Raw genomic sequence first — 17692 nt, forward strand, 5'->3', positions numbered from 1 at the left:
GATTTACTGTTTCTCACAGTTTTTGAGGTCAAGGTGTTCCCCTGCTTGGAACACTCCCAAAGAACCACAAGGCGAAATTCAGATTCCAGGAAATTCAAAAAATCAAATTCCCTCTTTTAAGTCTTTGGTTAATTATCACCTTCTAAATGAGGTGAACTCTGACTACTCTATTTTTTTAAAACTGCACCCCCATTCCCCAGATTCCCAAACTTCCTGTACTCTGATCTACTCTTATTTTCATAGCACTCATGACCTCTTAACGTACTATATAATTCACTTCGTGATGTTTCTTGTGTGTCTGACCCCCTGCAAATTGTAAGATCCCAAAGGGGAGGGATCTTTGTTTTGCTCACTGCTATAGCTCAAGAACAATGCCAGACACACAGTAAATACTCAATATATTTTGGACAAATTGCATAGACCATTTCTCCACATTTTATATGGTCAATGAGATTGAGGCTGGAGTGGAGTCACTTCACTTAAGAAAACCATTGGTTACATTTTTAACATAATTTCTGCAGAGGTTTTCCATAGAGTAATGAGTATAGAAATCAGGAAGAATTCACCAAAAGGAGTGTGTGTGTGTGTGTGTGTGTGTGTGTGTGTGTGTCCAGTTAAATATGTGAAACAATATGATTATTTGAGTGTAAATTTATTCCTAAGACCTAGGAGTGTGAGCTAAAAATGAGTGTGGGTGTGTGTTTAATTGCTGGAAACTCAACAAAATACGGGAAGGAAACCTATCTAGAGCTCAAGACTCCGGAAGGCCACCACCCATTCTCCTTAATCAACAGAACAGAGCCATGTTTCCTCAGACAAGTCCCTCGGCACACATTTGTCTGTGTAGCATAATTGTAAACATGCCTGTAAAATGATGTCTGTTTGTAACATAAAACCTTTTAAAACTAGGCATCCAAAAAAAAAAAAAAACCTAGGTATCCTTAAAAACAAATTTTGGATTATTTTTCCTTGTCTTTCTTTTCTCTATCCTACTTTCTATCTTCCATTACCTGTTATTCTATTTCTATATTTTTAGCAATGTGTGTGAAACTAAAAAAAAATTAGAAACAACATTTTAACAGAAAAATCATAATTCTGTCACACAGAAATCATCACTGGGTTAATATTTTCATACATATTCATACAGGCTTTTTGTCCATATCTATGTGTATACTTTTAATAAAACCTGGGATAAATATTATAAGTATTGCTTTCTAATCTACCATGTCATGTAATATCCTGAATTATTTTTTTTTAACGGCATTAAGTCTGCTTAACATCAAAATCAGAGGTATGAGAAGGATTTTAACATAGTTTCTCTTCTAGTCAAAGATACTGTGTTTTTTAGGTCAAACTGTATGCATTGTGGAGGAAAAAAAGTTTCAGAAATATGAAGTTGAGGGAACTCTGCCCTGTACTCTGTAATAACCTATATGGGAAAAGAATCTGAAAAATAATGGATATAGGTACATGTATACCTGAATCACTTTGCAGTACACCTGAAACTAACACAACATTGTAAATCAACTATATTCCAATATAAAATAAAAACTTAAAAAAAATATGAAGTTGACACTCCAGAGAGCTGGCTGAAACATACTTTAAAAATAGTTAGAACTAGGGCTTCCCTGGTGGCGCAGTGGTTGAGAGTCCGCCTGCCGATGCAGGGGACATGGGTTCGTGCCCCAGTCCGGGAAGATCCCACATGCTGCAGAGCAGCTGGGCCCGTGAGCCATGGCCGCTGAGCCTGCGCGTCCAGAGCCTGTGCTCCGCAACGGGAGAGGCCACAACAGAGAGAGGCCCGCGTACCGCAAAAAAAAAAAAAAAGTTAGAACTAGATATTTCCATTTGGCAACTTGAAGTAGTTGGCAGGCAAGCCCTGGGTTTTTCTTCCGTCCGTCATCTTGTGTGGACAGTTAAAGGAGGGGGCTCCTTGGGTAGTTCCAGGAATTCTTTAATGACATAACTGCAGTAAATTGCCCGTGGTAAAGTAACCTTAGTGAGCTACATTGAGGCGGTTAAACCTGATGCCAAGAATAATTTTTCTGGATTGAGGTGAGGGGTGGGAGTCAATGATTTATTAGGAGACCATATTGGGTGTGTATTAATGTATTTTCAGAGAAGGTTATCAAAAAAGGGATCTGAGTGAGCATGTAGCGTGTTGAGGGACCATTTGGGGTTCCATAGCATGGCCTGGGCTGGGCTAAGTGCCTTTCTTAGGCAGTAGGTGTGAAGCATCCACTATTTACCTCCATCCTGGCACTCATCACCTTGGACTGAAATTACACTGTCTTATTTGTCTCTTCTACCAGACTGTAAACTCCTTGAAGACTGAGATGGGAAAGAAAAAGATAAATAATTAATCATAGCTGCCATTTTTAAAGACTTACTATGTCCAGGCATGTGTGCTTTGCATATATTATTGTATATGAAGACTCAACAACTCTATGAGATACTATCTTATTTTACAGATGATAACTGAAGCTCAAGAACTAGGGAAAGTAGCATAGTGTCACAAAATTATTTTGCGAAATAATCATAATGCTTTCAATTCATCTTTGAATTAAGCCAACCTGTTGAGGAAATTTATGAATAAATAAATGAATGAATGGATAAAATAATAATTTAAGGATGTTAAAAATTTATTAATTAAGTAAAATATTATTTCAGAGGGACAATTTTTTAAAAAGTATTTTTATTTATGTTCCTAGAGGTTATTTTAGCCTGTAAATACCCAAAGAAGACCATTTCCTCCAGATTGGAGTGGAAGAAACTGGGGCGCAGTGTCTCCTTTGTCTACTATCAACAGGCTCTTCAAGGTAAGATGCTGGGACTCGATAAGGTGAGAGCAAGAGAGCACCAAATACCCCAGGTCCTTTAATTAACCAATGAGGGCAGGACATGGCTGATGACTGAGAATGTGTTTCTGTAAGTGTGAGATGAAACCAATAGAGACTGAGACCCAAAACACAACCACCACAAAAACAGAGGACAGGGAACAGAAGAAGTTCACCTCCATGCATGAACTCCATGGAGGCCCTGGACCCCTCATTTCTCACCTCACTTCTAGAGGATGTAAGATGCAATTGTTCTTGCTGGCCCAGTAGATTAAACTCTTGCGGGAAAGGAAGAAGAGATGGTGTGGGGTTGGGATGGAGGGTCACTGCTCAATTGTAGTAACTTTACCCTATTTCCATATCACCATTGAGAAAGCAAGGCCATCACTGAGAAGTTTAGGGAGTTAAGACTTAGGGGAAGGTAAATACAGCTACCCTTATCCAGTGCTTTCTTTTTTACATTTTTTATTGTTATACATTTCTTTATACTCCCTATCCTTCTCGTTGAATATATAGTGAGCTTTTAATTTAAAGTATTGGTAATGATAGATAAATGCAATGGTGTCTGTGATTTAGTTCAAAATAATCCAGTGGTTAAAGGTGCAGATGTAGTAAGACAGGCGTAGCATTGATTAAAATTACAGTTGGGTGATGGTTTGTTGAGGTTCATTTTACTATACTCTCTAATTTTGTGCATGCTTGAAATTTTCCATTATAATTATTTAAAAAGTTGGAAATATAACTTAAGTATAATAAACAGGTTACTATTTTAAAATATGTTTTACTTTAATTTTAAAGAATTAAACAAGTGAGCAAATGTTTAAAGTTCATAGAAAATTTAAAATATCCCTGTGGTTCTTACCTGTTAAGATATGATTACGGGCAGCAGAGGCCTAATAGCACAGCTGTCTTTACTTGAATTTTCTGTAATGCTAATCTAATGTGATACAAAACACTATTTTAATTCCGCACAAATTGCTATCAAAAACTAATCCAAAGAATGTTTTTAAAGACCCCCTCACCTTCTTTTCTGTGGCAGTATCATGCAAGCCACCACACATAAAGTTACTGTTCCAGCTAGTTAAACTAGGCTCTCCAGTATCTTTTGAAGATGTGAATCTATTTATTCTAGCATACTAGAAAGGGGATGAGCAGGAATGAGGGTTGAATTCTTTCAAATAAAATATGGGAATACGGAACTGAGTGTTCTTTTGTGAACAGTATGACGTTCTAAAAAAGAAATAGAAGTTTGAAAGAGCAGCACTCATATACAATTTTAAAATTTTTAAATTGAGTTTATTAACAGGAAAATAAATGCAGTGGTTACTGAATGGACTAGAGAAAGGTAGTATATAGAAAATTATTATATCATTATTAACATCATTGTCCTCTTTTTCTAAAAGGAGATTTTAAAGATCGAGCTGAGATGATAGATTTCAGCATACGGATCAAAAATGTTACGAGAAATGATGCCGGGAAATATCGTTGTGAAGTTAGTGCCCCATCTGAACAAGGTCAAAACCTGGAAGAGGATACACTCACTCTAGAAGTATTAGGTGATGTGCTTGTATCTGTGTGATTACTGTTCCCACCCTCATCCCCATCATCCAACCCTGGAGCAATGAGGCAACTCAGGGCCCCAGCGAGTGAAGTTATAAAGGTGGACCACCAGCACCGCTGTTCCTGCAAAATCTTGGCTATTACTCCTTTTCACCTCGTTGGCTGCTTAAATGTTAATGTTACTAACTTATTATGACAAAATCTCTTTTCAATTAAGATTCAGGTAAACCTTAATGGTCCTCCACTGTACATAGAAGCATTTTCCCCAAGAGTTTATTTTTTAACATCTTTATTGGAGTATAATTGCTTTACAATGGTGTGTTAGTTTCTGCTTTATCAAGAGTTTATTTTTCAATCATTTTCAGCATAGGTAGTAATTCTCTTACCATATAAAATAGTCTCTGGGCTTCCCTGGTGGCACAGTGGTTGAGAGTCCGCCTGCCGATGCAGGGGAAACAGGTTTGTGCCCCGGTCCGGGAGGATACCACATGCCGCGGAGCGGCTGGGCCCGTGAGCCATGGCCGCTGAGCCTGCGTGTCCGGAGCCTGTGCTCCGCAACGGGAGAGGCCACAGCGGTGAGAGGCCCGCATACTGCAAAAAAAAAAAAAAAGTCTCAAATGAGATGATAGAAAAGCAATAAAACAAAAAAAGTATTGGAATTAGCAGATGCAAGCTACTATATATATAGAATGAATAAACAACAAAGTCCTACTGTATAGCACAGGGAGCTATATTCAATATCCTGTGATAAAATCATAATGGAAAAGAATATGAAAACCAATGTATATATATGTATAACTGAATCACTTTGCTGTACAGCAGAAATTAACACAACATTATAAACCAACTATACTTCAATAAAATAATTTTTTTTAATGTAGGCTGGGGAAGTATAGAAGTTATTTTGGTAAAGAAAGGAAATTAGCATTTATTATGCAGCTAGTATGCATTAGGCTCTTTCACATGTGTAATTTTACTTAATCTTCACTGACAACCTGATTTTTACAGATGAGGAGATAGATGCTAAGTGATTTTCCTAAGCCTGCAGAGCTAGTAAGTATCTGGGCCAGGATTTGGATCCAGATGGGGTTAACTTCAAAGCCAATATATTTAGTTACTCTAAGACTCACTGATAGATAGTAACTGCCCATGATGACAACTGGTGGAGGAAATGATCAGTTCTTCTCCATAGATGTTACTATAAACTACTAAGCAAAGAGAATAAAACAACTCCTCTTCCTTTTTCTACATAGTCCAGGCTCTTTCTAAAATTCTAATGATGTACTTACTGTTATAGAAGAAATTTCATTCAGAAAACCTTGCGGGAGATTCAGCTGGTGTATTAGTCTTCTGCTACATACCAAATGATCACAAACTTAGCAGCTTAAAACAACCACCCATTTATTAGCTCACAGTTCTGTAGATCAGAAGCTCAGCAAAATGTGGCTGGGTTCTCTGCCCTGGATATCACAAGGCTGAGATCGAGGAGTCAGCTGGGCTCAATTATTGACTGGAGGCTCTGGAAGCAAATCTGCCGTCAAGCTTATTTATTCTTGTTGGCAGATTTCAGTTCCTTACGGTTGTAGAACTGAGGTCCCCTTTCCATGCTGGCTATCCGCTGGAGGCCACGCTCAGTTCCCAGAGCCACCACATTCCTTGCCATGGGGCCTCTCTATCTACAACCCAACAAAAGCATGTTGAATCCTTCTTGTGTTTTGAATCTCTGAATTTCCCTTCTGTGACCAGCCAGAGAAAACTACTTTTAAAGAGGTCATGTGGGGACTTCCCTGGTGGTCCAGTGGGTAAGACTCGACGCTTCCAATGCAGGGGGCATGGGTTTGATCCCTGGTCGGTGAACTAGATTCCACATGCATGCCCGCAACTAAGAAGTCCGCAGGCCACAACGAAGATCCTGCATGCCACAAGACCCGGTGCAGCCTAAATAAATAAATAAATAAAATATTTAAAAAAAAAAAAGAGGTCATGTCATTAGGGCAGACCCATCTAAATAATCTCCCCTACCTTAAAGACAAGAGATTTGGGACCTTAATTACATCTCTAAAATCCCTTCAGAGTAGTACCTACATTTGTGTTTGATTGAATAACTGAGAGAACGTGTACATACAGCAGGGCCAGGGAATTGGGGGGACCGTGTTAGAACTCTGCCTACACAGACAGTTCTGGGTTGTTCTGGATTTAAGTAAAGTCTGGTTTACTTTACAAATCCCTGGGACCAGAATAACCTTAATTCAGGTATTCTCTGTCTTGGCCTGAATGGGATTTTAGTTTGAGTACTGATCCTGAAAATATACTCAGGTTTGACTTTGTTGGAATATAGTTGATAATAATACATTAAAATCATTGATGAGGGGAGAAGTAGAGATTGTTTATCTAGAAAAGAATAGCTGTTGTAGTAGCTCATGTAGTGTTTGCAAGTGTAACAGGCAAGCCCTGAACTCTCAGTGAATGGCTTACATAATAGAAGTTTCTTTCTTATGTAAGTAAAGTCTAAATAATTGGAGACAGAGATAGCAGTGGTGGAACTATATTGCCGTACTTAATGAAATCAGTAGGGACCCAAGCTAATGTAAGCATGACATCTTTGATACATAGCTTTCTGAGGTCACCATGGGTATTGACACCTCCTTGGTAGTGGGAGGGGGAGGGGGAGGGAATGGATGGAGAATCATACAGGAAGGTTTTATGGATCAGGCATGGGAATAGCATATATGACTTTTCCCCAGGTTCCATTGGTCAGAACTCATGCATGTGATCCCATCCGGCTACAAGGGGGCTGACAAATGTGGTCTAGCTGTGTGCCTGTGAGGAAAGGAAGTGGGTCTCTTGAACAAGTAGCCAGTCTCTGTCACAGGTGTCCAATAAATCCATCTTTAGCTGGCTGTTAAAATCCTCATTTAGCTTGTAAATAACCAATGCCATTTGACTTCCATCCTCCAGTGGCTCCGGCAGTTCCATCATGTGAAGTACCCAGTTCTGCACTGCGTGGAACTGTGGTGGAGTTGCGATGTCAAGACAAAGAAGGCAACCCGGCTCCTGAATACACGTGGTTTAAGGATGGCATCCGTCTGCTAGAGAATCCAAAACTTGGCTCCCCAAGTGCCAACAGCTCATACACAATGAATACAAAATCTGGAACTCTGGTAAGGTCATTTCAAGCATTGGCCTAATAACTGTCTTGCATTTGGAAAAAAAAATATTAGAACTAAAATAATGGAGAGTAGAGGGCTGATACCATTGCTCGTTAAGTAGAGAGAGGAAAGGATAGCAGGGAAGATGGCAGCACTCATACAGAGAAGTGATGGAAAAGGCTGCCACAGGAGAGGAGAAGACAAAACAGAGAACTAGAGAGTTGGACGCAAAAAGGTCTGCACCAGGGGCCTGACGCAGGCCAAGATGGAGTCATGATGATGGATCAGGCCTGGAAAGGTACTAGGTGCAGTCTCGTATTTATAATACCAGGGAAATGCATGAAAACTCCCTTGGGAAGGGGACCCTCCTACACTGTTGGTGGGAATGTAAACTGATGCAGCCACTATGGAAAACAGTATGGAGGTTCCTTAAAAAACTAAAAATAGAACTACCATATGATCCTGCAGTCCCACTCCTGGGCATATATCCAGAGAAAACTAATTTGAAAAGATACATGCACCTCAGTGTTCATAGCAGCACTGTTTACAATAACCAAGACATAGAAGCAACCAAAATGTCCATTGACAGATGAAAGGATAAAAAAGATGTGCTGTATATATATATATACACATACATACATACATACACACATATATATGCACACACACATATATATCGCATATATTTCATTCTTTTATATTTATATATAAAAGAATGAAATAATGCCATTTGCAGCAACATGGATGGACCTAGAGATCATCATAATAAGTGAAGTACGTCAGACAGAGAAAGACAAATATCATATGACATCACTTATCTGTGGAATCTAAAATGTGATACAGGGCTTCCCTGGTGGCGCAGTGGGTAAGAATCCTCTTGCCAGTGCAGGAGACACGGGTTCGAGCCCTGGTCCAGGAAGATGCCACATGCTGCAGAGCAACTAAGCCCATGCACCGCAACTACTGAGCCTGTACTCTAGAGCCCGCAAGCCACAAGTACTGAAGCCCGCGTGCCGCAACTACTGAAGCCTGCATGCCTAGAGCCAGTGCCTCACAGCAAGGGAAGCCACCACAATGAGAAGCCCGCGCACCGCAACGAAGAGTAGCCCCCGCTCACCGCAACCAGAGAAAGCCTGCGTGCAGCAATGAAGACCCAACGCAGCCAAAAATTAATAAATAAATAAATATTTTTAAAAAAAGGTAAACAAGAAGGTCCTACTGTATAGTGCAGGGAACTATATTCCATATCTTGTGATCAACCATAAGGTTGATTCTGAAAAATAATAGAGATATACATGTATGTATAACAACACCAGAAACAAACACAACGTTGTAAATCAACTATACTTTAATAAAAAAAATTTTTTAAATAGAAAACTCTCTTGGGAATGCCCTGACCTCAGTACCGGCCGTGTGAGAATAGTGACTCTTGCCAACCTATGATAGGATGTCTGTGTCATTAAACTCTTCCATGACTAGCTCGTCAACAATTGACTTTGTGACTTGAGTATCTATTACTTTAGATTTAGTCCAGATTGTCTGATCGATTGAAAAGCCTTTCTAAGGAATCCTGTTGGAAATCTGTAAATAAGATCTTTAAAGTTAATGACATTTACAAATAAAAGTATTTTTACTGTTTTTGACGCTGACTTTTTAGGGTAGAGGTGGGAGTAAAAAAAAGACAATTAAATTTGAAGCTTTTTTTTTTGGATTCAAAGTAATATGTCAGTTTAAAAATGCTGCACTTCCAGCAAGGCAGAATCACTATCACAACCACTATCAAAAGAATCTTAAAAAAATAAAATAAAATAAAAATTAAAAAAAAAGAATCTTAAAGGCATGGTAATAAAAATTTTAATAAATTTTTAGAGGAGGTATAATATTTCCTTTCATCCCTTCAATCTACAAGTGCATGATAACATTTAAAAACTAGATCCTCTGGTAAGTAATAAAGCATATTGATAAAGTGACTGAAAGATAAACATATCGGTGGATTGATGTGGCTCCTCCCTAAGGAAGGGATGCTCTGGCCCTTTCAGCATCAGCAGGCTCAGTCAGCAGGTCCAAGTGATTTTACACTGAGAAATTGGGTAGAGAACCTGCGGTCACACTTGGCTATATTTACTTTTCAAATTTGTGTTTTCTCAGAGCAGGTGATGAAAAGCCCCAAGCCAAGTCTGAAAAGATATAGATTCACTTTCCTCAGCTCAACCCTTGAAATATCTGTGATGTCAAAGGGCTGCACCAGGGCAGAACCAGCATGGGTTCTTTTCTGAAAAATGAGCAAAACAAAGACTCCAGTGTATGGAAGACAACGGCTTCCTTTTAATCACCAGTTATAATATCCTGGAAGATCATTTTCGGTTTTAGTCTAACTTTTGTTTATACATAACCTTGGCTTTGAGTTCATGGTGAATATCTTTAAAGGAGTCTGGCTCTTGGGACTGACGATTCCATAAAGTGAGAATACACAAGGGAATGCTTTCTATTGCACCATGTTGAAGGATACAGAAAGAAGAGGTATATGGGTAGTGGGTAGGGAAAAGAGAGGAAAAGGCCTTAAATAGATCAAAACCCTGGCTGTTTTTAGGCACATATATTACATGAGGATACAAGACAATAAGGAAGTGCTCCTTAGAGGTTCATGGCCGCTCTTGGATGCAGTCAGCAGTGACCACTGTGGTACTGAGGGTGTGACAGGAGGATACTGAAGGAATGGGTCTGAGCACCCCTCTCACCCTCCTTAGGTCCTGGCAGGATTCTTGAAGGTGTCCAGAACACACTGAATTCCCTCCCTCCTACTAACTACCTAACCAACTTCTCTCCTTCTATCCATCTATCTACCCATTGTTCTTTCCTCCTGTCTACCTGCCTGCCTCCCTTCCTTCTTTCTTTCCTTCCTTCCTTCCCTCTTTCCTTCCTTCCTTCCTGAAACTCTCCGAGGTGCTAAACTACTATGAAGCCTGTTACATCAAAGTCTTGCCTTTCAGTTGCTTTGGCACAGAGTAGACAGAACAAGGGTTGGTTGGACTTTATCTTTTCATAATTTTCACAAATTCTACAACTGATAGAAGTTGTAATCCTATAAATGACATTAAGACTTTCCTAGGCCCTATGCTACTTCCTGGTAGTAACTCTGGCTCTTTAGAGGAAGTGTTCATTGTTTGCTGCTGCAGTGAACTCACTGTGACTTAGAAAACTGCCTTTAAGGCCAAGGAGGCCTTTATTTATAAATGGTGTTTCCTAGGACTTAGAACTACCTACAATACTTAATACTACCATGTGCTGTAAACTTTTAAAAATGCCCACTGTCTTCCTAACTGTACTACTTTTTCAGTATCACACACTAAAAAAGACACTTCCTGTATATATTTAAGTCTTTCTCTGTCAAATTAAACAGAGGCCTAGCTAATTACTCCTTGAAGACATGGCAGATTTCTGAATTCACTGTAAAGATATAAAGTCCTAGGGACTTCCCTGTGGCACAGTGGTTGGGAATCTGCCTGCCAGTTCCGGGGTCATGGGTTTGATCCCTGGTCCGGGAATTTCCCACGTGCCGCAGAGCAACGAAGCCCGTGCACAACAACTAGTGAGCCTGCGCTCTCGAGCCCGCGAGCCACAGCTACTGAGCCCACTCGACTAGAGCCCATGCTCCGCAACAAGAGAAGCCACCGCAATGAGAAGCCTGCGCACTGCAGAGAAGAGTAGCTCCCGCTTGCCTCAACTAGAGAAAGCCTGCGTGCAGTAACGAAGACCCCACTGCAGCCAAAAATAAAGTAAAATTAAAAAAAAAATGTATAAAGTCCTAAGTCACTGAAAAGGAAAGACCGACTTAATGATAAATTTAAGGAACACAGTTCTTTTGGGAGTCTACTGATAGATTTATTGCTTAAGTAAATATGTATTTTTTTCTTCTACAAATAGCAATTTAATACTGTTTCAAAACTGGACAGTGGAGAATATTCCTGCGAAGCCCGTAATTCTGTTGGACATAGCAGGTGTCCTGGGAAACGAATGCAAATAGGTAAGCACGAAATATTGGGAGGAACAAATGGTTTAAAATTAGTATGTGCAAATATTTGGGGGTGGAAGGAGCAAGGAGTAAGTAAGAGCTGAGTGATTTGAAGTATAAATGGAAGGGAATGTTTAAAATCAGTTTGACATAATATTACAAAAAGCAAAGATGCTGTTTTAATCCAGCTTCCAAGCAAGACAGGAATATTTATCATTGTATTTTATAGATTTTTGAATTTTTCCAATAATTAATTTTAAAATATGCTCATCTGAGCAATCCTCTTTGAAACAAAAGCTAAGAGTCCTGTAAGTTGCTCAGAGTCAAGAATTCAGAATGGGGGTTCGAATTCCAGCTCTGCCACTTATTAACTACGGGCTCTTCAGCAAGTTAATTAACCTCCGTGCCTCAGTCTCCCCAAAATTGAAGTTATAATACACTGTCCTCATAGAGTTGTTAGGAAGATTAAAATAATTAATATTCAAAAGTGTTAGAATGGCACTGGTGTATTTTGAGCACTATATAGGTACTGGCTATTTTAATTGTTGGTAATTTGTTTCAAACCCCTGAAATAGTATGTTTATACTTATTGAAGAGTAGGCTGTCCAAAAAGACTTTTTTTTTTGGCCATGCTGCGCGGCTTGCAGGATCTCAATTCCCCAACGAGGAGCTGAACCCGGGCCACAGTAGTGAAAGCGCCGAGTCCTAGGCCACCAGGGAACTCCCAAGACATGTTGAATATAGTTATGGATCTAGTTTGCTATAAAACATAGCTGCCATATATTATATTCACAAAATAAGTGTCTTAAAGTCGAATAAAATTCAGGCTCAATTATCTTTTCAGATTACATGAGTTTCAGATCAAACATTGTTTTTCATTTTACTTTTAACAATTTGGTTAAACTCGTTCTTGTATGAAAGCCGTGTTTTGAAAATGGTTGTGTAATAGAGAGGGATGAGCTGGAGATGGCATCCGAGGGGTTAAAGGTCACTCTGGAGGGGGCTGCACCCTAGGTTTCAGGAGCTTGTCCTCAGCTTTGTGGGGTCAGAAATTCATTTTTTCAACACGTCTTGAGCTATGCAGATACGTGGGCAGTAATTTATATTGTCTGTGTACAGTTAACTCTTAGCATGATATTTTAAAGAAAATATAATCTTATTAGACTTCAGGATATCCTAAAGTATAAGATATTCAATAGTATACTCTAATTTCCACAAGTAAGTTTGAATTTCAGGGTTTTTTTTTAAATTCGGGGACACATATTATCTACCCAACCCACTCAAGTGTTGACATTTAAAGTCAAACATAAGCATTTACTTAAATTATCAGAAAATATCCCTCTCAATGCCGCTTTGGAGTTATTAGAAAATTCACTATCACATTTTATTTTTTCTTTAAATGATCATGTTTAATTTCAGTGCCTAATTTAGTTTTATCTTAAGAAATAATATAGGTGAAGTCATGGTTTTGACATACTAGTTAAATTTTTCCTAGCATGCAGTGAATAAATACATAACAAACTTTAGATTTCTGTGTTTTGCTAGTAGTATCACTTTAATTTGAACATGATTTCCACATATCTATTCTTTCTGGTATAAGTTGACTTAAAAGTTAGAATTGCTTTGTTTAAAGCTCATCCATTGATCCTCGATGTTTTACATCCTTGGTTTGGAATTCAGATCTTTGGAAATACATAATTCATGAAGCCTCATTTCCAGTTTTCTTTGTGAAGTATCACCAACAACTTGTAACCAAAACCAGATCTGTTTACTGTTCTAAATAAATCCTTTCTGAAGTACAGAAAGAAAGTAAATCATGGGTTTGCTGATTATTCCCATGCTGCTTTATTGTACAACTCCAGAAAATTCTGCTCACACTTAGCATTTGGTTCCTTTCCTTTTATTTTAGAATAATGATACCCTCCTTTTATTGTGGCTTTTTTATTAAGAAAGAACACACAATATTTTCATACGTGTTATTACATTTTCTCTTTAGTGAGGCATAATAAGGCAGGCATATTACTTGCTCAGAATCTCACAGTAATTACAAATGGGATGAACACAACTTACCTCTAACTTACAAGTCTTCTATCTTCTATTTTTTTGAAGAAAATAAAATAACATTTATACCATGACTTAGTACTTACTGGATAAGACAGTTTTTTTTGTTTAGAATTTGCCTTTAGCTTGAATACTTCATGGATGTCAGATTCATTGACAAACTACAGGACAGTTTTTTGTCAATGAAAATTTCAATCTAAGGGTGATTATAGCCCTTAGGTTAAACCCTTTGTAGGTGTCAAATCATTGACTATTACAAAGAAAATTGTAGGCAGTTTGGTTCTCAGGAGTTTTATTTAGTTATTAATTTAATTTTGCCTTAGATTATGATTATTGTGTAGTTCTTTTTTTCCTCTCTGCTATTTTTTGTCCAAGTGAATAAATAGATGAATCTCCACCTCCCAATACCCAAGCAAATATGAACCGAGTTTATATCAAGCAATAATTAAGGTTTCCTACTCTAGTCAAATTACTCAGCCTTTCGAAAGATTGACCCAGTTTCCTTTTTTAAAAAAAAAATCAGTTAATATTTCAGAGGCATCTGGAAAAATTAATAACACTTGGCATTAAGAAAAAAAATTAAGACCAGGAAATTTTACGATAAGCAGACTCATTCAAATAATATTTCTTAAAAAATCATTCCCAAAATGTGCACTGCTTTAAAATATCTAAAATTACTAGTGAGAAACTGGTACCTAATATTTTCTCCAAGTTATTTAACCATATGTTAATTAATACTTGCTTTTAAAAAAAGAACCCTTTGTTCCTTTAAAAAGTGTAGGAATTTGCATATTAATCAATACATAAGAAGTGTCTAAATGACAGAAGAGTATGGCTCATGAAATCCTCATGGACAAGATGGAAAGATGTGACCCAAATTGAATGTGTAGATGGATTCACACATGGTTGGATCCCTCACCCAGAGCATGCTAGTAAATTTTGTTATATGAAGATATATGTCTAATAGCCTGTTAAATAGTTCTTTCCCAAAGTCATGTTTATTATTTTATTAATGACTTGAATGTATTTTTGATGCAGTTCCCAGTTGCAGAAATATTAACCTCAGAAGGTTAATAATCTAATTCTTCGGCAACAGAATCAGTAACTGGAAAAACCTCACAAGTTGGGAACATGGTAGTGATTTTTCAAAGTTAGGTCCAAAAAATGCAGTTATATTGGGTTAGAGGAAAGATGACTTAGTAGTAACAGGAAAAAGCCTGGGGAAGTTTAATTCATTTTTAACTTAATGGGATAACAGTTTAATGGCATATATGTATGTGGGTGTGTTATGTGTGCGTATGTACACACACCCACGCACAAGCCCATATAAATTCAAGAAAGAAGATGTTTCTGATACTTAGTTTTATAGAACAACAGTGGCATGGGCTTTCTTTGGGGTTGAATGAATTTTCCGTATTTGTGAAATTGACCCAGATGACGATGTAGAGGAATTTTAAGGAAAATTTGAGGGGAGTGTTGTAGTAGAATACTTGAACTCACTGAATTTCAAAGCTCACTTCCAATCTGATATTTAATCATATGGATTATTGCATCTCCAAATGCATGCAAGAGAATACCATACATTTTATTTCTGGATCATAGAACTTTTTAAAATTTCAGATTCTTGCAAGACTTAGCTCTGCTAATATTTTCAATCAATTTTGAACCATATCCGTGGAAGTGAGTTAGTGGAACAGGCTTAAAAAGCATGAAACTATCTGTATTTATGGTATAGCTACAAAGGGGAGCTTTTATTTGTTTTGTTTTAATTTATTTATTTTTGGCTGTGTTGGGTCTTCGTTGCTGTGCGCGGGCTTTCTCCAGTTGCGGCAAGCAGAAGCTACTCTTCAATGCAGTGTGCAGGCTTCTCATTGCGGTGGCTTCTCTTGTGGAGCACGGGCTCTAGGCGCGCGGGCTTCAGTAGTTGTGGCACGTGGGCTTCGTAGTTGTGGCTTAGTTGCTCCGTGGCATGTGGGATCTTCCCGGACCAGGGCTCGAACCTGTGTCCCCCGCACTGGTAGGCGGATTCTTAACCACTGGGCCACCAGGGAAGTCCGAGGGGAGTTTTTTGAGCTTTTTTGATTTAATAACTACATCGGTCCATCTTTTTGACATGAATTCATGCATGGTTTATTTTGCATTCCAGATGATCTCAACATAAGTGGCATAATAGCAGCTGTAGTAGTTGTGGCCTTAGTGATTTCTGTCTGTGGCCTTGGCATGTGCTATGCTCAGAGGAAAGGCTACTTTTCAAGTAAGTGAATTTCACTCTTTGCCAGACAACTTCCTGTGGATATAGTTTTCTTCTGAGACACTGTTTCTCCTAAGATGTTCTAACAGACTCTGGAGAATATTTTTCGTTAATTTTCCTGCAGTAGAAAATGTCCAAGATGACATGAAGGTGAGTCATGAAGCATCCCGGCGAATATAGGGAGGAAAGGCAGAGGTGTCTCATCGCAACATTCCAGGAATCATCACAGAATATGTGAGAGGCACCGGGGAGTGGCATAGCGCAGCGATACCGAGAGATGTGCAATGTGGATGGATATTTATAGCACACGTACATGTATTTAAGATCCTTTTATTTTAAGTAAGGGATCGTATATCTCAAGATGAAAATTAATTTCTAGTTTTATGATAAGAAATTTCATTGGAATAAATCTGTGAAATGTTTTATCAGTATAGAACAGTGGAATGTTGAATGTCAAATTTAGCACAACTGTATTTAGAAGACAATTGTTCAATTAAAAGCTAGAAACCTATTGTATTATAGTTGCTTCTGAGGTTTTTAATTCTTCAAGTTTAGGTCTGTTGGAACTCGCGTTTGGTGATACAATAGGTTTGATGTAAATGGATAAGATTTTTAAATGTTTTATTCTCTTAATGCATTTCTTTACTTCCAGTCTTTAAAATTATCTGAGACCTTCAAAGTTGCACAACTCCATCAAGTCCACTAAAAATAGTGTATAAAGTAGAATTTTTAAGGATAATACATTTATAGCATGAACAAATTTTAGACCTGCTGTTTTTATAGTGAACATTAATTTTGAAATTTAGGTTTAAAAAATATCTTATATCAAAATAAAACTTAAATGTAAAGGGGGTTTCTAATAATACCTATAAATAGGTATCGTAGAATGTTTCCATGAATGTGGTTTCAAGGATATTCCCTATAATTAAGAATAACTGCTCTGTGAATGAATAGTAGCTGTTGTGTGGTGCTCCTATCCAGTCCAGTGTAATGTAATCCGGCTGAGTCCCCCTGCTGGTCAATGGTGGAAGTACAGACAGATAAGGTTGCTCATTCAAAATTCTTGTCTTTTCTCTCTACCTGCAAAGAATACCTGTCTGAGTGTTTTTATTAAAGACTTGGTAAACGGTTTTTCTTAAAATGCTGAATTAATTAAAGATTTTACGTGAATATTATTAGTTCATTAGCTAAGAATGTTACTCCCGTTTTCATCTAGCAGAAAATCTATCTAAGAGAACCATTTTCTTGAACTTGCATTTCAGACAGGGGCTGGCAAACTATGACCCATGGACCAAATCTGGTCTGCCACTTGATTTTCTATGGCCCACGAGCTAAGAATGGTTTTTACATATAAACATTGCAGTCTATTTGATAATAGGGAACCCTAACCTTGAACCCCCAAATAAGAGAAATGTTATCCCTCCAAAGAATTCCATTCTTCTAATTAGTAGACCTGTATTACAAGACTTTGATTATTATTATTATATTTTTAATTCATTGATAAAAATTTTTGAAAATTTGTTTTCTCTTTTGTTATGTAAGTACTTAACTTAATATCCTCGATTTTACCTCTTTGCCCACAAAGCCTAAAATATTTGCCATGTGGACCTTTACAGAAAAAGTTTGCCAACGTTTGATTTAGGAGGTATACAATGTCAGCAAGTGAGAATCAAAACTGAGAAAAAGGAATTAAGCTCAAACTCATTTTTATATGAATCTGTATCATACCCTATTAATTTTTGCATTAATGATATATACTTGTTCTTTTGTAGAAGAAACCTCCTTTCAGTAAGTATACTTTCTTAATGCATGCCTTCCCCCA

General features: G+C 37.9%; 1 protein-coding gene across 6 annotated transcripts in view; it reads left to right on the forward strand.

Annotated features, from left to right (window-relative positions):
- JAM2 (junctional adhesion molecule 2) overlaps window positions 1-17692 on the forward strand; it is a 410153-nt gene that overhangs the window by 43817 nt on the left and 348644 nt on the right. For 2 of the 6 annotated variants that reach the window (XM_060150791.1, XM_060150794.1), the window contains 6 exons: window positions 2712-2819; window positions 4241-4393; window positions 7356-7558; window positions 11471-11570; window positions 15766-15873; window positions 17643-17658. In XM_060150791.1, the coding sequence (XP_060006774.1) occupies window positions 2712-2819; window positions 4241-4393; window positions 7356-7558; window positions 11471-11570; window positions 15766-15873; window positions 17643-17658 (688 nt within the window). Of the gene's footprint in view, window positions 1-2711; window positions 2820-4240; window positions 4394-7355; window positions 7559-11470; window positions 11571-15765; window positions 15888-15994; window positions 17436-17455; window positions 17622-17642; window positions 17659-17692 lie in introns of those variants that run through there. The other 4 variants (XR_009540797.1, XR_009540796.1, XM_060150792.1 and 1 more) reach the window with 3 other exon arrangements.

The sequence above is a fragment of the Lagenorhynchus albirostris genome, chromosome 5 (genome assembly GCF_949774975.1).
Source record: "Lagenorhynchus albirostris chromosome 5, mLagAlb1.1, whole genome shotgun sequence".
Taxonomy (NCBI): Eukaryota; Metazoa; Chordata; class Mammalia; order Artiodactyla; family Delphinidae; genus Lagenorhynchus; species Lagenorhynchus albirostris.